Source organism: Vidua macroura, chromosome 21 (genome assembly GCF_024509145.1).
Source record: "Vidua macroura isolate BioBank_ID:100142 chromosome 21, ASM2450914v1, whole genome shotgun sequence".
Classification (NCBI taxonomy): domain Eukaryota; kingdom Metazoa; phylum Chordata; class Aves; order Passeriformes; family Viduidae; genus Vidua; species Vidua macroura.
The window spans coordinates 1,772,512-1,785,007 of record NC_071591.1 but is presented as its reverse complement, the minus strand read 5'-3'; the positions used below and the strand labels follow the sequence as shown (position 1 = coordinate 1,785,007).

Genomic DNA, 12,496 nt, shown 5'->3' with positions numbered 1-12,496 from the left:
TCGGGGCACGGCTGGGGATGCAGGGGTGGCCAAGCGGACCAGGGGAGGGGAGCGCAGCTGGGGCAGTCCCCCGGCGGGCCGGGCTGTCGGAGGCGGCCCCGTCCCGTCCCGTCCCGTCGGGGGCGGGAGGCAGCGCGGCGGGGGCGGGGGCGGCGGGGCCGCGCCGGGTGCGACGGCGGGACGCGGCGGAGCTGCCTCTCGCCATGGGCGGTGGGTGCCGGGCCCGGGCCCCGCCGGCCGCGGGGCTTCGGCTGCTGCTCGCCCACGCCGTGCTCTTCTGCGCCGCCGGGAGCGCCGCCGGCACCGGCTCCGGTACGCGGGGCGGGACCGCACCGGGAGGGAGGAAGGGAGGGAGACGCGGGGGACTCGGTACCGGTGGAGCGGCGACATCCCGAATAGGGGACATTCGGCACCGGGTGCCGCGAGGGGACCTGGTCCCGCAGGGTGGAGTACCGGGGGTCCCGGGGAAGGGGAGCGCTGCGGGGCGGGCGCTGCGGGACCGGGCCGCGGTCCGGCGGGTCCCGGGCGGGATCGCATTCGTCACCCCCGGCTCGTCCTAGCCCGCCGGTGCCCCCCGTGTCCGGGGCGGAGGGCAGGCAGGGTGGGCAGGCTGGCAGGAGCCCCACGACCACCGCCCGGGTCAGGGTGCCCGCAGGTTTCGGCCCGTCACGCCCGGCTGGGAGCAAAAGCGCCCGGGTAGAACAAACTTCCCCTCCGCCTCCCGCAGCGACCGCGCAGGGACCACACGCAGGGCCCGGGGGAGAGACATCGCTGGCCCGAGGCGGCCGGGGACGCACGACAGGGCTGGACCCCCGCCAAGACCGCGGCCACCCCGGGCCGGCCCCAGCACCGGGCTGAGGGGCAGTGCCCCCCGTCCGGGACCGGGCTTCTCGAAGGAGAGGGGGACAATGCCCCTGCCCTGCCGCTGTCCCCAAACACACGCCCGGTGACACTGCGGCCGGGAGTGAGGAGGGAGGGCTGGGATCGGCTGGGAGCAGCTCTGGTGGCCTCAGCCATCGTTGCGTTCCCATGCCCATGAGCTGGAGGAGTTCACCACGTGCTGCCCAACCGCGGGCACACCAGGAGATGTCAAGGAATAATGCTGATTATGGCAGGCACCCATGGAGCATGCGGTTAAATAAAACCCTTTCTCAAACCCCATCAGCTCTGTCCCCAGCCCCTACAGTGCAGGCTGAACATGTGGAGTGCAGCAGGAGCCCCCATCACAGGGGGAGCGGGGCCATGGCAGGAGTGACCCAAACCGAGCGGGTTTGGGCTGAGCAGAGCTGGTGCAGAGCAGGGGGTGCTGCCTTTCCACTGCCTGCCCCCCTTCCCACCCCATCCTGCCAGGAGAGCAGGGACTTCTCTGTGCTGGAGCATCTGGTCCTCTGCAAAAGCAGTGACCTCAAGGTGCAGACTTTCCTGTCTCAGCTGTGAACATTCCAGGAAGGGAACATGACCATGGCTGCATGGATCCCATGGCCGTGCAGAGGGCAGCCATGTCAGCTCTGCAGGGGACTCCAGGAGCTGGAGAGTGACCTGGCGGGATGTGACAGGTCCAGCCACCAGAAAGAGTGGGGCTGGGTGACACCAGTGTGGCCGGGGAGGTGGCAGGCACCCCACTGCAGGGCATATCAGCCACATCTGTTGAAAGGAGAGCCCCCAGGGGATGGACCTGGCTGTCACTGGCTGGGCTGGACCACGGGTGGTGGGGACAGACAAGGGACAGCCTCTGCGCTGCTCCTTCTCTGGCTTGGCCATCTCTTTACATGTGTCTTATCTTCCTGAGAAATTCCTCTGGGCGCTGAGGACAGCTGGGGCCAGTGTCTGTGCATCCTGCTGATCACAGGACAGGGCCTGGGGACATGCTGAGGACCCACGTGCCTGAAGCAGCTGGGAGAGATGCAACGCTGGGATGGTGCAGCCCTGCAGCTGATTGCTACACAGCATGATCAAAGCAAATTTCATTGTGTGGGGGAAAAAAAAAATACCTGGGATACATGACATACATGAAAAGACGGCTTTTTTCCAAGCCTTAATTAGGGAGGGAGATATCTGATTGAGAGATTAGGGGAACTGTGCTGTGCCCCGAGGTGCTGTCAGCAGAGCGTCAGGGCTCTGCTCCTCCCCAGCTTTGCACCAGGAGGACCACAGCCCTAATCTAGTCCTCGGATCTGCTCTCGAAGACCAAATAACAGGATGTTGGGCTGAGGCTGGGATCTCCTGCTCACTGGATGTTTGCTGCTCAGAGCACTCTACTTGACTCCTCACGGGCTGCACTTTGGCTCTGAGCCATGGTGTTTGTTCTCTGTAGACTTTTCCTCTGGCTGTGAGCAGAGCCAGGCTGGTCCCAAGGTGTTTCTCAGTTTTCCCTGCAGATATTGCCCTTGGCTGCTAACTTGCCTTCAGGGGTGTAGTTTTGTTCAAGCGTTCTTGCAAAGTAAACCTAAACTGTCCTCTCAGCAGCCATTGCACAACTCACGCTGCCAGACAGGAGCGGTGGCAGCACCCCAAAATCACCGTGTGCCCAAGCCCCAGCCACGGGGCAGGTCGGGCACAGGCCCCGCTGTGTGGAGGCAGATGGGCACCTCTGGCAGAGCTGCTTTGCATTCGTGTCTGTTTCCACCACCCTCTGTGCCTCCTCCCAGCGCATCCCCTCCGCAGTGGGGCTCACAGAGAGCCAGCCCGGGCTGCAGAGTGAGGCCAGCTACCACACGAGAGCCCTGGGGCTGTCACCCCTCCAGGCCATCCCGGGCAGGCAGCCTGGCTCAGGTGCAGGGGGAGGATCACTGAGCCCACGTGGAACACAGCTGTGGCCCTGGCACGCTGCTCCTGCTCATGGTGCTGCCAGAAGTGGTTGCAGATGACAATCTGGCTGTGGTTTGTGTGCTGTGAATAGTTCGTGGGCCCAAGAAACCTTCCAGGATCAGAAAAACAAGTGCGTAAGCGTTCCATCGTCTTCAAAGCCTGCGGCGGTGGGGCCATGTCCCATCGAGCGAGCCCGGCTCCATCCCAGCCATGATTCACCCCAGGTTGCTTTGGCTGCGGTTTGTGGAGCGGATGTTGTCCCCGAAATCTGGCATTTTTCAGCGGTGATGGAGCGTGTGCACCAGCCCTGCCGGCACGGAGGAGCCGCGCTCCCCGTGCGCGCTGGCAGCGCCTTTCCCCATACCTGGAGCCGTCCTGGCAAGGCCAGCGCAGGATTCCTGGCCGGGGTGTGGAGAGGCACGGAGCTGCTGCACAGGGAGGCTCCGTCAGGATGTGATGGGGTTGGTGTCGCGGGCCAGGACACGCTCCAGCCCCTTTCCCACCCTTTTGGCTGGAACATGCCGCTCCCACCCTACCTCCGGGACCCGGCGGCACTGACACTACGGTGAACCGTGGGAGGAGGAGGAGGCGGCCCGGCCAGGCCCGGCACGCTGCCAAACCCGCCTCGGAGGAGGGCTCGGCACGACGTGCCATCGAGCCCTGCACCGGGGAGGGCCCCGGCGGAGCGAGCTTCTCCTGACTCCCCACATCAGCCGAGGAGACGGGCCGTGCCGGAGCATCCTCCCAGCCCTGTGGCTGCGGCACCCACAGGGGCCCGGCTCCCCCCGAGCTGCACCGGGCACGGCACGGGGCTGCTCTTCGGGGCTTTTACCGGGTCTGCAGCAGAGCCACGTGTGGAGCTACCGGCGTGGGAATAGCCCAGAGGATGCTCCAGCTGTGCTGCAACACCTCCCCCTTTCTAAAAATTCCCATCTTGCAAAAATCTGAACGGGTGGTCTGACCTTAATTTGTCTGAGATAAATAAGATCCTGCCTGCTGCCTCCCGTCTAGAGACATGAAAAGATCTGAGATGAAAGGGGAGCCTGATGGAAGTGCTGGGAGCTGAACACGTCTTGGCAAGTCAGGCCCTGTGCCGTGAGGGATTTGGGACCACAGGGCTGAGCAATGCTCGGCAGAGCTGCTGGCTGAGCCTCAGGCTCCCTGCCCTGCCCTGAGTATGTGCCTGTTGGAAGACTGAGCAACTTCACAAAATTACCTTTACTTTCCAAAGATGTTAATTTTTAGCTGCAATTTCCTATGGAAAAAAATGTGGTTTCTGTTCTGCATTCCCATCCCACCACCCCAACAATGGAACCTGTTCCCAAATTCCAGAAGAACCTGAAGCAGGTCTGGCAGGGATCTGGTGAGCTCACGAGCCACACGGAGCAGCTGATGGGCTCAGGAGACCTTCCTCCATCAGCTGTGGCACTGGGCACACTCACTGGCAGTGGCTGTGGGTCTCTTGAGCACTCGGGGTGCGCTGCCTGCCCCCCGTTCCCGCAGCCAGCAGCTCCAGAGCTGGGCACTGGGTTGGGTTGGTGGCACCTCGTCCATGAGTGCTGTGTGTCCTGGTGGGGCTGGCGGCCTCCAGTGTGCTCTGAACAAAGCCAGGTGTGCTCCAGGAGGCCTGGGCTTTAGGCACTTCCCTCCTGGCACAAAGGCTCTGGCTTGGTGAGCTGAGAATGCCACTGGTGAGGATTTCAGGAGGCAGCTGTGACAGAGAACATCCCAATTTCCAGAGCACTCCTTTGGCTGATGGAAGGGAGAGGAGTCTCTGGCCACCCAGGACTGTGTTTCCCTATCTCCTGATGTTTGCTGCTCTTGGAGGGGCTGCAGATGGTGGAGTTACAAGTTTCTTCCTGCTCCAGGACAGCCCGGAGAGGCTTGGTGTGGATGGAGCTGCCGCAGCGTGGGAGCCGCTCTGTGCCAGGGGGTCTCCCTGTCCCACGTAATCCCACAGCCCTGGGAAGGGCTGGAAGGGGCCCTTATCTCGTCCCTGCAGGCTGGGCATGAAGGTGGTGGAGGAAGGGGCCGGGCGGGAGCCGGGAGTGAGCCCAGGGAGGCCCTTTCCATCCGCTCGGGGCGGCGGGGGCCGAGGGGCCCCTGCCAAAGCAAACGGCCCTGACAATGGCTGTTATTATTAAGGCACTGGCTGTTTGCACGGCTTTATCCCCTGCTGGGGCTCCGGGGGCACAGCAGCCCCCCAGGCACGAAGCTACACCCCCAGGCATGGGGGAGACCACCGCCCCAGGGCAGTGCTTGGCTCCTGCAGCTCTGCACCTCCTCTCCTGAGCTGGGCTGCGTCCGAGGCGCTGTCCCCTCTTGAGGGGCAGGGAGCCAGCGGATGCAGCGATGTGCTGGCTGGATGGTGATGTCTCTCTCTCTCTCTCTCTCTCTCTCCCCCCCCCCTGCAGTGAATCCCTGTTGCTATTTCCCCTGCCAGAACCAAGGGGTGTGCGTGAGGGTCGGCCTGAGAGGATACGAGTGCGACTGCACGCGGACCGGGTACTACGGGGTCAACTGCACCTCCCGTGAGTCCCTGTCCCGGGACCTGGCCCCCGTGGGTGCCAGGGCAGCGCCGTGCCCACAGCACTCACTGACAGCGGGTGTGGGTGGGCTGGCTCCTCAGCAGGGAGAGTGACTGGTCTGTTTCTCCCAGCTGAGTTCTGGACACGTCTCCACAACCTGCTGAAGCCCAGTCCTGCCTTCTACCACTTCATCCTGACCCACTTCAAGTGGTTTTGGGACATTATCAACAGCACCTTCATCAGGGGCACGCTCATGAGGCTCGTGCTGACAGGTGAGGGGTTGGAGAGGGTCTTGGGGTTCAGCAGGACATGAGGACCCCTTGGCATGGACAGATGTGTGGGGATAGAAGGGCTGCAGCAATGCTGAGCAGCTCCTCTGAGCAGGGTGGGCATCAGGCTTGAGTCACCTCACCAGAAGACCCAGAAGGTTGTCACCCTGTCCTTCCATCACCCGTTACTGTGCCTGGGGGAGCTGCCCAGCCAGGTTGCAGTGGGGTGTAGGGGGTCCCCAGCACTGTGCCAAGCTGCCAGATGGCTGGAAAACACGAGCAGTTCTTGGCATGCTGCACTCCCCAGGCCAAGGAGCTGTTTCACAGCTGCACAGAAAGCAGCCCTTGGAAATATGGCCCTTGTTACTCATGTCCCCATATTCATCACTCTGCATAAATATTTAGGTTCCAGCTCTTGCAGCCGTAGCGACACGCTTACAAGGATCCGGCTGTTGGTTTCACCATTTCTATGGGTTTGTCATCTCATTCATCATCCAAGAATCCACTTAGCACATTAGCATGAGCCCTCCTTTTCTGCAGGGAATTGCAGCCTTTAAAAGGCTCGGAGCAAAGCCCAGGACACCCACGTGCCTCCACTGGTACCTTTCTGTTTTTTGGGGTGTCAGGAGGGTGTCTGGCAGCACAGAGCAGGTGGACAGGCAGCAGGGGCAGAGCCTGTGGGTTGCTGCCTCAAGCCCCACAGTGGTGATCCCCCTCTCTCCTTTCAGTTCGTGCCAATCTCATCCCCAGCCCCCCCACTTTCAACTCTGACTACGGCTACATCAGCTGGGAGGCCTATGCCAACGTCAGCTATTACACCCGCATCCTCCCGCCCGTGCCCGACAACTGCCCCACGCCCATGGGCACCAAAGGTATGTGGCTGGCCCAGGGGACCCACACCCTGAGTGTTTCCCACCCAGTCATGGCCAAGCTTTTGCTGCCATGGGCACATCTGCAAAGCACCACTGGCAGTGCCACATGCTACCACCGTCCTGCCCAGACTGGCTCTGCAAGCAGGAGCTTGATGGCATCTGGATTGCTGCTGGGACAGCTCAGGCTGAGCTGAGCTGCTGGGGCATGTCATGGCCTGTGTGAGAGGGCTGCAAGGTGTCTGTGCAGACGAATCTGTGCCTGATGCTGCAGCAGACACCAGCAGCAGCCCCGCAGACAGCACCAGTACCTGGCTGGGTCGGCACTTCCTTCAACCTCCATCCTCTGCAGGGAAGCTGCAGCTCCCTGACCCCCAGCTCCTGGCCGAGAGGTTCCTGCTGCGGCAGAAGTTTGAGGCTGATCCCCGAGGCACCAACATGATGTTTGCCTTCTTCGCCCAGCATTTCACCCACCAGTTCTTCAAGACATCTGGGAAGATGGGACGTGGCTTCACCAAGGCGCTGGGGCACGGGGTGAGGGCAGCGGAGGCGAGGGGGTGCTGGGATGCCTCTCGGAGCAGCCTTGATGCCCTGCTCTCTCCACAGGTGGACCTGGGACATTTGTACGGGGACAATCTGCAGCGGCAGCACCAGCTGAGGCTCTTCCGAGATGGGAAGCTGAAATTCCAGGTACCACCCAGCACAACTGAAATACATCCCAGCCCTGTGAGCTAGGGTTGTTTGAAGCCCATGTTCCTCTGGCAGCTCTTGGCAGACCCCAGCCCTGATGCCCTGTGTGGCTGCTGGCCGGGGGACAATCTTCGGGGTGCAGCTGCTCTGATGGCAGCAGGGGCGTTTGGGGCTGTAGGAGGGAGGTGTTTCCATTCCACTCACCTCTTGCAGGAGAGCAGATGTGGTGTCCTTAGGGAGACAGCTCATGGCTGGGCAGGCTTTTACTGGGATGCTTCTGTCCCCTGTCGCTGATGTGTCCCCAGGTGGTGGATGGAGAGGTGTACCCGCCCATGGTCAGCGAGGCTCCGGTTCACATGGTGTACCCGTCGGGCGTGCCCGAGGAGCAGCAGCTGGCGGTGGGGCAGGAGGTGTTCGGGCTGCTGCCGGGGCTCTGCGTGTACGCCACGCTCTGGCTGCGCGAGCACAACCGCGTCTGCGACCTGCTCAAGCGGGACCACCCCACCTGGAGCGACGAGCAGCTCTTCCAGACCGCGCGGCTCATCCTCATCGGTGAGGAACTGGCATCGCCCCGTCCCACCCCCCTGGGCGGCCCCCAGGGACTCACACGCTGGCCGGCCTCTTTTTGAGGGTGATGGCCAAACCGCCTTTGAGGCAGTTCCTCTGGCATCCTTCTGGGAATCGTTTGGTTTGGTCCACATAGCAAAAAAATTGGCTTTGATCCATCCAAAATGTTCAGGAGGAGGTGGATGGCTGCTGTGGTAGAGGTGGGTAACATTTCAGGTACAGAGCTGGTGCCTCCTGCTGCTGCCAGCTGCTGCTTTTCTCCTGCCCAGGGGAGACCATCAAGATCGTTGTTGAGGACTACGTCCAGCACCTCAGTGGGTACTACCTGAGACTCAAGTTCGACCCTGAGCTGTTGTTTGGGTCACAGTTCCAGTACCGGAATCGCATCGCGGTGGAGTTCAACCAGCTCTATCACTGGCACGGGCTGATGCCCGACTCCTTCATCATCCAGGGACAAGAGTACAGCTACAAGCAGTTCCTCTACAACACCTCCATGCTCATGGACTATGGTGTGGAGGCACTGGTGGAGTCCTTTTCCAAGCAGGTGGCAGGAAGGGTAAGGTCCATTGATGCCGTGGTGCCCATGTCACACCGAGTCTGCCCAGGGCAGCACCTGACGGGCACATCAGGAGTCCTTCCCACCACCACTGTGGCAAGGCTGGCCCGGGCAGCCCCAGCTGCTTGCCCTTGGTGCTCTGCAGTAAACACTCTGGTGATGCCAGGAGCCTGTGGAAGCCGGGAGCTCCCCGGCCCGGCTGTGCAGCAGCGGGGCCTGGAGCATCGTCTGGCACTGTTCTTTGCTGCCATCGCATGGATGTTTTCTTCCAAGCGATTGCGGCTCCATTCCTGACCCTCTTTGCTTGTGCAAAGGAGGAGGCTGAGCCTGAGGCCCTCTGGGCATTTGGGTTCTCCCAGTGAGCCGGAAATCTCTCTCGTCCAGCAAAGTCACTGGGTCACTGTCCATCGGGGACTTCTCCTGCCTTGTGCCCTGCCCTGGGAGCAGGGCTGTCCTGACCAAGCTGCTCTGCAGCTGGTATTTGCACTGCCCACCGCCTCCCCCTCCTCTTGCTGCTGCAGTGATGTGCTGGTGTCACAACAGGGGCCCAGGACATGGATGCTTTACTGTGGTGGCCCTCTGGAGCTGACGCAGGTGCTGCCTTGTGCCTGATGTGTGCTCCTCCTTGTGCTCTCCCCTCCAGATCGGTGGGGGACAGACCATCAATGCCAATGTGCTGTACGTGGCCGTTGGGGTCATCCAGGAGTCCCGGCAGCTGAGGCTACAGCCCTTCAACGAGTATCGGAAAAGGTTTGGCATGAAGCCCTACAGGTCCTTCCAGGAGCTGACAGGTAGGGCTGCAGCGCTGCTCCTGGGCCTTTGCTGGGGCAGGGCAGGGGCTCTGTGCAGCTGAGCAGCTGCTCCTGCCCATCCCAGCCCCGCCTGCTCATGGCCCCACAGTGGGGCAGCCTGGGCTGATGCAGAGGATGCAGGGGTCCTTCCTCCTGGGGGGCTGGAGAACTGGTCCAGAGGACAGCCCCTGGCCTGGGTGTCAGGCTTGCCACTGCCTGTGAGGGAGCCACTCTTCCTTTGCCAGGTGTGGGTCTCTTGCTAAAGCACTCTGATGTTCACTTGGTGCAGGAGAGGAAGAGAAGGCAGCGGAGCTGGAAGAGCTGTATGGAGACATTGATGCTCTGGAGTTTTACCCAGGCTTGCTGCTCGAGAAACCCCAACCCAACGGCATTTTTGGGGAAAGCATGGTGGAGATTGGAGCTCCATTTTCCCTGAAGGGGCTTTTTGGAAATCCCATCTGCTCCCCAGAGTACTGGAAACCCAGTACCTTTGGTGGAGCAACTGGCTTTGAGATTGTGAAGACGGCATCCCTCGAGAAGCTCGTGTGCCTCAATGTGAAGAAGTGCCCGTACGTGGCGTTCCACGTGCCGGACGCTGCGGAACGCGGCAGCCCTCGGGCTGCTGGATCATCCACAGAGCTCTAGCAGGGCTGACCTGCCCAGGTAGGGACTGTCCTTGCCCTGGTGCAGGCTGAGCTGAGCTCCCAGCCTGCTGCTGAGGATCCTGTCCCTCCCTACAGCGAACGGTGGGGATGCAGGAACCTGCCACGCCCGTGCCAAACAGAAACAGGACAGGAGATGGTCCCACCCTGGGTGTCCTCCATGCCAGCCCTCCAGGAGAGGCTGCTCCCAGCTCTCTGAAAAACTCGAGTGCCTCAGGAGTGTGGCTGCCAGCTCTGTCCTCAGCAGACCCAGTTCTCTTGATAGCGAATACCTTGCACAAAACATGCAAGCTTTGGAGTTTTGGAGTTCCCCAGTGCTTTGTCACCTTCCATCCCCGCTGCCTCCCAGCACCAGGCCACCAGCAGCCCCTCTTCCAGAGGGGTCATATCCACGTTATGCCTGAAAACCATTTTTGGAATTAGTGAAAAGTGTAAGACTGGAAAAATTTCATTTTAGTTAACTGGTTAGCACTTACTTAATCCTTACTCACCAGGAATCCAATTTTTCTTCACACAACATCTATTTCCAGTAGAGACTCTTTTTCCTGCTCAGAACAGAAGCCCAGAGCCCAGGGAGCACTCCCTCCTCCCTTGCTGCACCTGGTGAAGCGATGAGCTGCCCGAGGGATGCAGAGGAGGTGGCAGCATGCAAAGGGATGGGGAGGACACAGTGTTTGTGCTGCCCAGTGGTGGCTGAGCTTGCAGCAGAAGCCTGTTCTGATCCAATTCTCCTGTAACAGCCTACCCAGTACACATGCACAGCTGGGAGAAGGAACCTAAACAGTGTCTCTCCTGGAGGAGACCAGAGAGAAGCACGAGGTCAGATCCCCAGACCTCCTGTGTCATGCTGGCTTGGACCCTGGCCGCTGGCTGCCAACCCGGGGCTGCTCTGAGAGAGATGCTACCTCTGTGCACACAAAGGGATGGAGTCTCTTCCATCCCAAAACCATCACCCTTCTCTGCACTAACAGCTCAGCAAACACATCCTCACAGCACACAGAGCCTGCTTCTGTCCTCCTCCCAAAACAGAGCTCAGCCCTTGCCCAGCCCAGCCATGTAGTAGCTGGCAGCCACTGTCACTGGCCTTGATCTCCATCAGATCCTGGTTAAGCTCCAGGAAAAAGGACATTTAAAATAACAAATGATTTTAAAAACTCCTCTATTTCTGGCTGTGCCCACCAGCACTGTGCTGGGCCACTGCTGACTGCACCTGAAGCAATAAATGCAGCAACTTCTCCCTTAGAAGCTTCTGTGGGGGTCTCTGAGTGTCCTGAGGCAGTTTGAACTTTACTCCCCTCCAGCCGCCTCCCAGCCCTGTGCTGCTCAAATGCCACAGTTCAGAGTGTTTGGACAATGCTCTCAGGCACAGGGTGGGATTGTTGGGGTTGTCCTGGACAGGGCCAGGAGTTGGGCTGTGATGATGTTTGTGGGTCCCTTCCAATTCAGGATATTCTGTAATTCCATGGTGACACTGCTTAGACCAACATTGTGTATTTCTCTCACACAAAAACTATCCACACATAAATCTGGCTGCCCTGAGTGTTTTGTAGACACGAAATAGCCCCTGTCTGTAAGAGAGCATGCAGCTGCAGCTCCTTCCTGTGCTGCCCTGGAGGAGGGGAGTACTCCTGAGCCTCTGCTCCATCCCAGCAGGATTCCCAGGGATGTGTTACAGGAATTTTAAACTAGGGAGGTTTAAAGGGCTGGTGCCTTGGCAGAGATGCAGTAGGAGAACGTCATAGCAAGGGAACATGTCCAAGCAGAGACTCCCAAGGCACGAGCCTTCTCACTCACTCTTTAACCCTTCAGAAATTACCAGGGTATTATCTGGATTTTAGTTTCCTACGGGATGTGGGGAGGCAGAGAGGCCAACACAACCCCCTGAAGGCACAGCAGGCAGCTTCACCTGCTCTGTGCTGCCCTGGGCTGGCCCTGACCAGTCCTGGCACGTGGACAGCCCAGTGCTCCCAGTCCCACCGTGTCGTGCAGAAGTGCTGAGCAGCAATGCAGGAGGAGGACACGGTCCTTCCCCAGGACAGCCGAGCTCTGCGCGTCACCGCCCTTCCAGCAGGGAGCTGCTCCAGCCCCGAGCATCCTTCCCATCCAGCTGGCGACAGGCACAAGCTCGGCTGCTTTCAGTTAAACCACAAACATCCTGCGCTTGCTCGTGGCTATCGGCGGCTGCCAGCGCTGCTTTGGGACCGGCTGATAACTGCACCAGAGCCCCTGGGCACACCCAGAGCGGCCTGGGTGCTCTCTGCCACCAAGGAGGAACGTTCCACTGGGATAGCTCAGCTGAGCAAACCTGGCACCTCTTCCAACCAGGCCAGGACAGCGAAGCATCTCCCTCCTGCGAGCAGGAAAAGCTTTGAAATAGTTTCTTTGAAGGACCAACCCCAGGCACAGCATCCAACACACTACTGAAATCTCCCCCAGGAGCCCAGGCACCCACAGCCCCGCACACAGAGCTTCCCCCAGCCCAGCACTGCTGAGCTCTTCTGTTTTCTGTGCTGGTTTTCCACCCATGGCAGCTTGCAGAAATCAGTCCCACCGTCACCAGTCTGTCCAGCACAAGGTACAGCCACATCCAAGGCAGTGTTTGCACCCACACATGGTGGTGTTTGGTGTGGCCACCAGCATCACCAACCACGGCAAGGGCTCCCTGCTGTGCTCTGGGGCCAGTGCACAGGGGAGTGCTGCCAGAAGTACCCTCTATTGGAGCTCTTGGTAAACACAGCTCGTAGGACATCCTCTGT

At 60.4% G+C, this 12,496-nt stretch overlaps 1 protein-coding gene across 1 annotated transcript; it reads left to right on the top strand.

Moving 5' to 3' along the window:
* Positions 1-203: 203 nt before the first annotated feature.
* On the top strand, positions 204-10,985 carry PTGS1 (prostaglandin-endoperoxide synthase 1). Its single transcript, XM_053996710.1, has 11 exons — positions 204-312; positions 5,223-5,339; positions 5,468-5,608; positions 6,334-6,477; positions 6,827-7,008; positions 7,081-7,164; positions 7,470-7,716; positions 8,001-8,287; positions 8,931-9,078; positions 9,368-9,741; positions 9,819-10,985. Exons 1-10 carry the CDS (start codon positions 204-206, stop codon positions 9,721-9,723), a joined length of 1,815 nt encoding a protein of 604 aa, XP_053852685.1. The 3' UTR covers positions 9,724-9,741; positions 9,819-10,985.
* Positions 10,986-12,496: the final 1,511 nt, after the last annotated feature.

What these genes read in the sequence shown, in the direction of transcription:
- PTGS1 (XM_053996710.1), top strand. Translation starts at nt 204, where the DNA reads ATGGGCGGTGGGTGCCGGGCCCGGGCCCCGCCGGCCGCGGGGCTTCGG. An exon ending in CGCCGCCGGCACCGGCTCCG is followed by an intron (nt 313 to 5,222) that starts GTACGCGGGGCG and finishes CCCCCCCTGCAG; the next exon opens with TGAATCCCTGTTGCTATTTC. An exon ending in CGCGCGGCTCATCCTCATCG is followed by an intron (nt 7,717 to 8,000) that starts GTGAGGAACTGG and finishes TCTCCTGCCCAG; the next exon opens with GGGAGACCATCAAGATCGTT.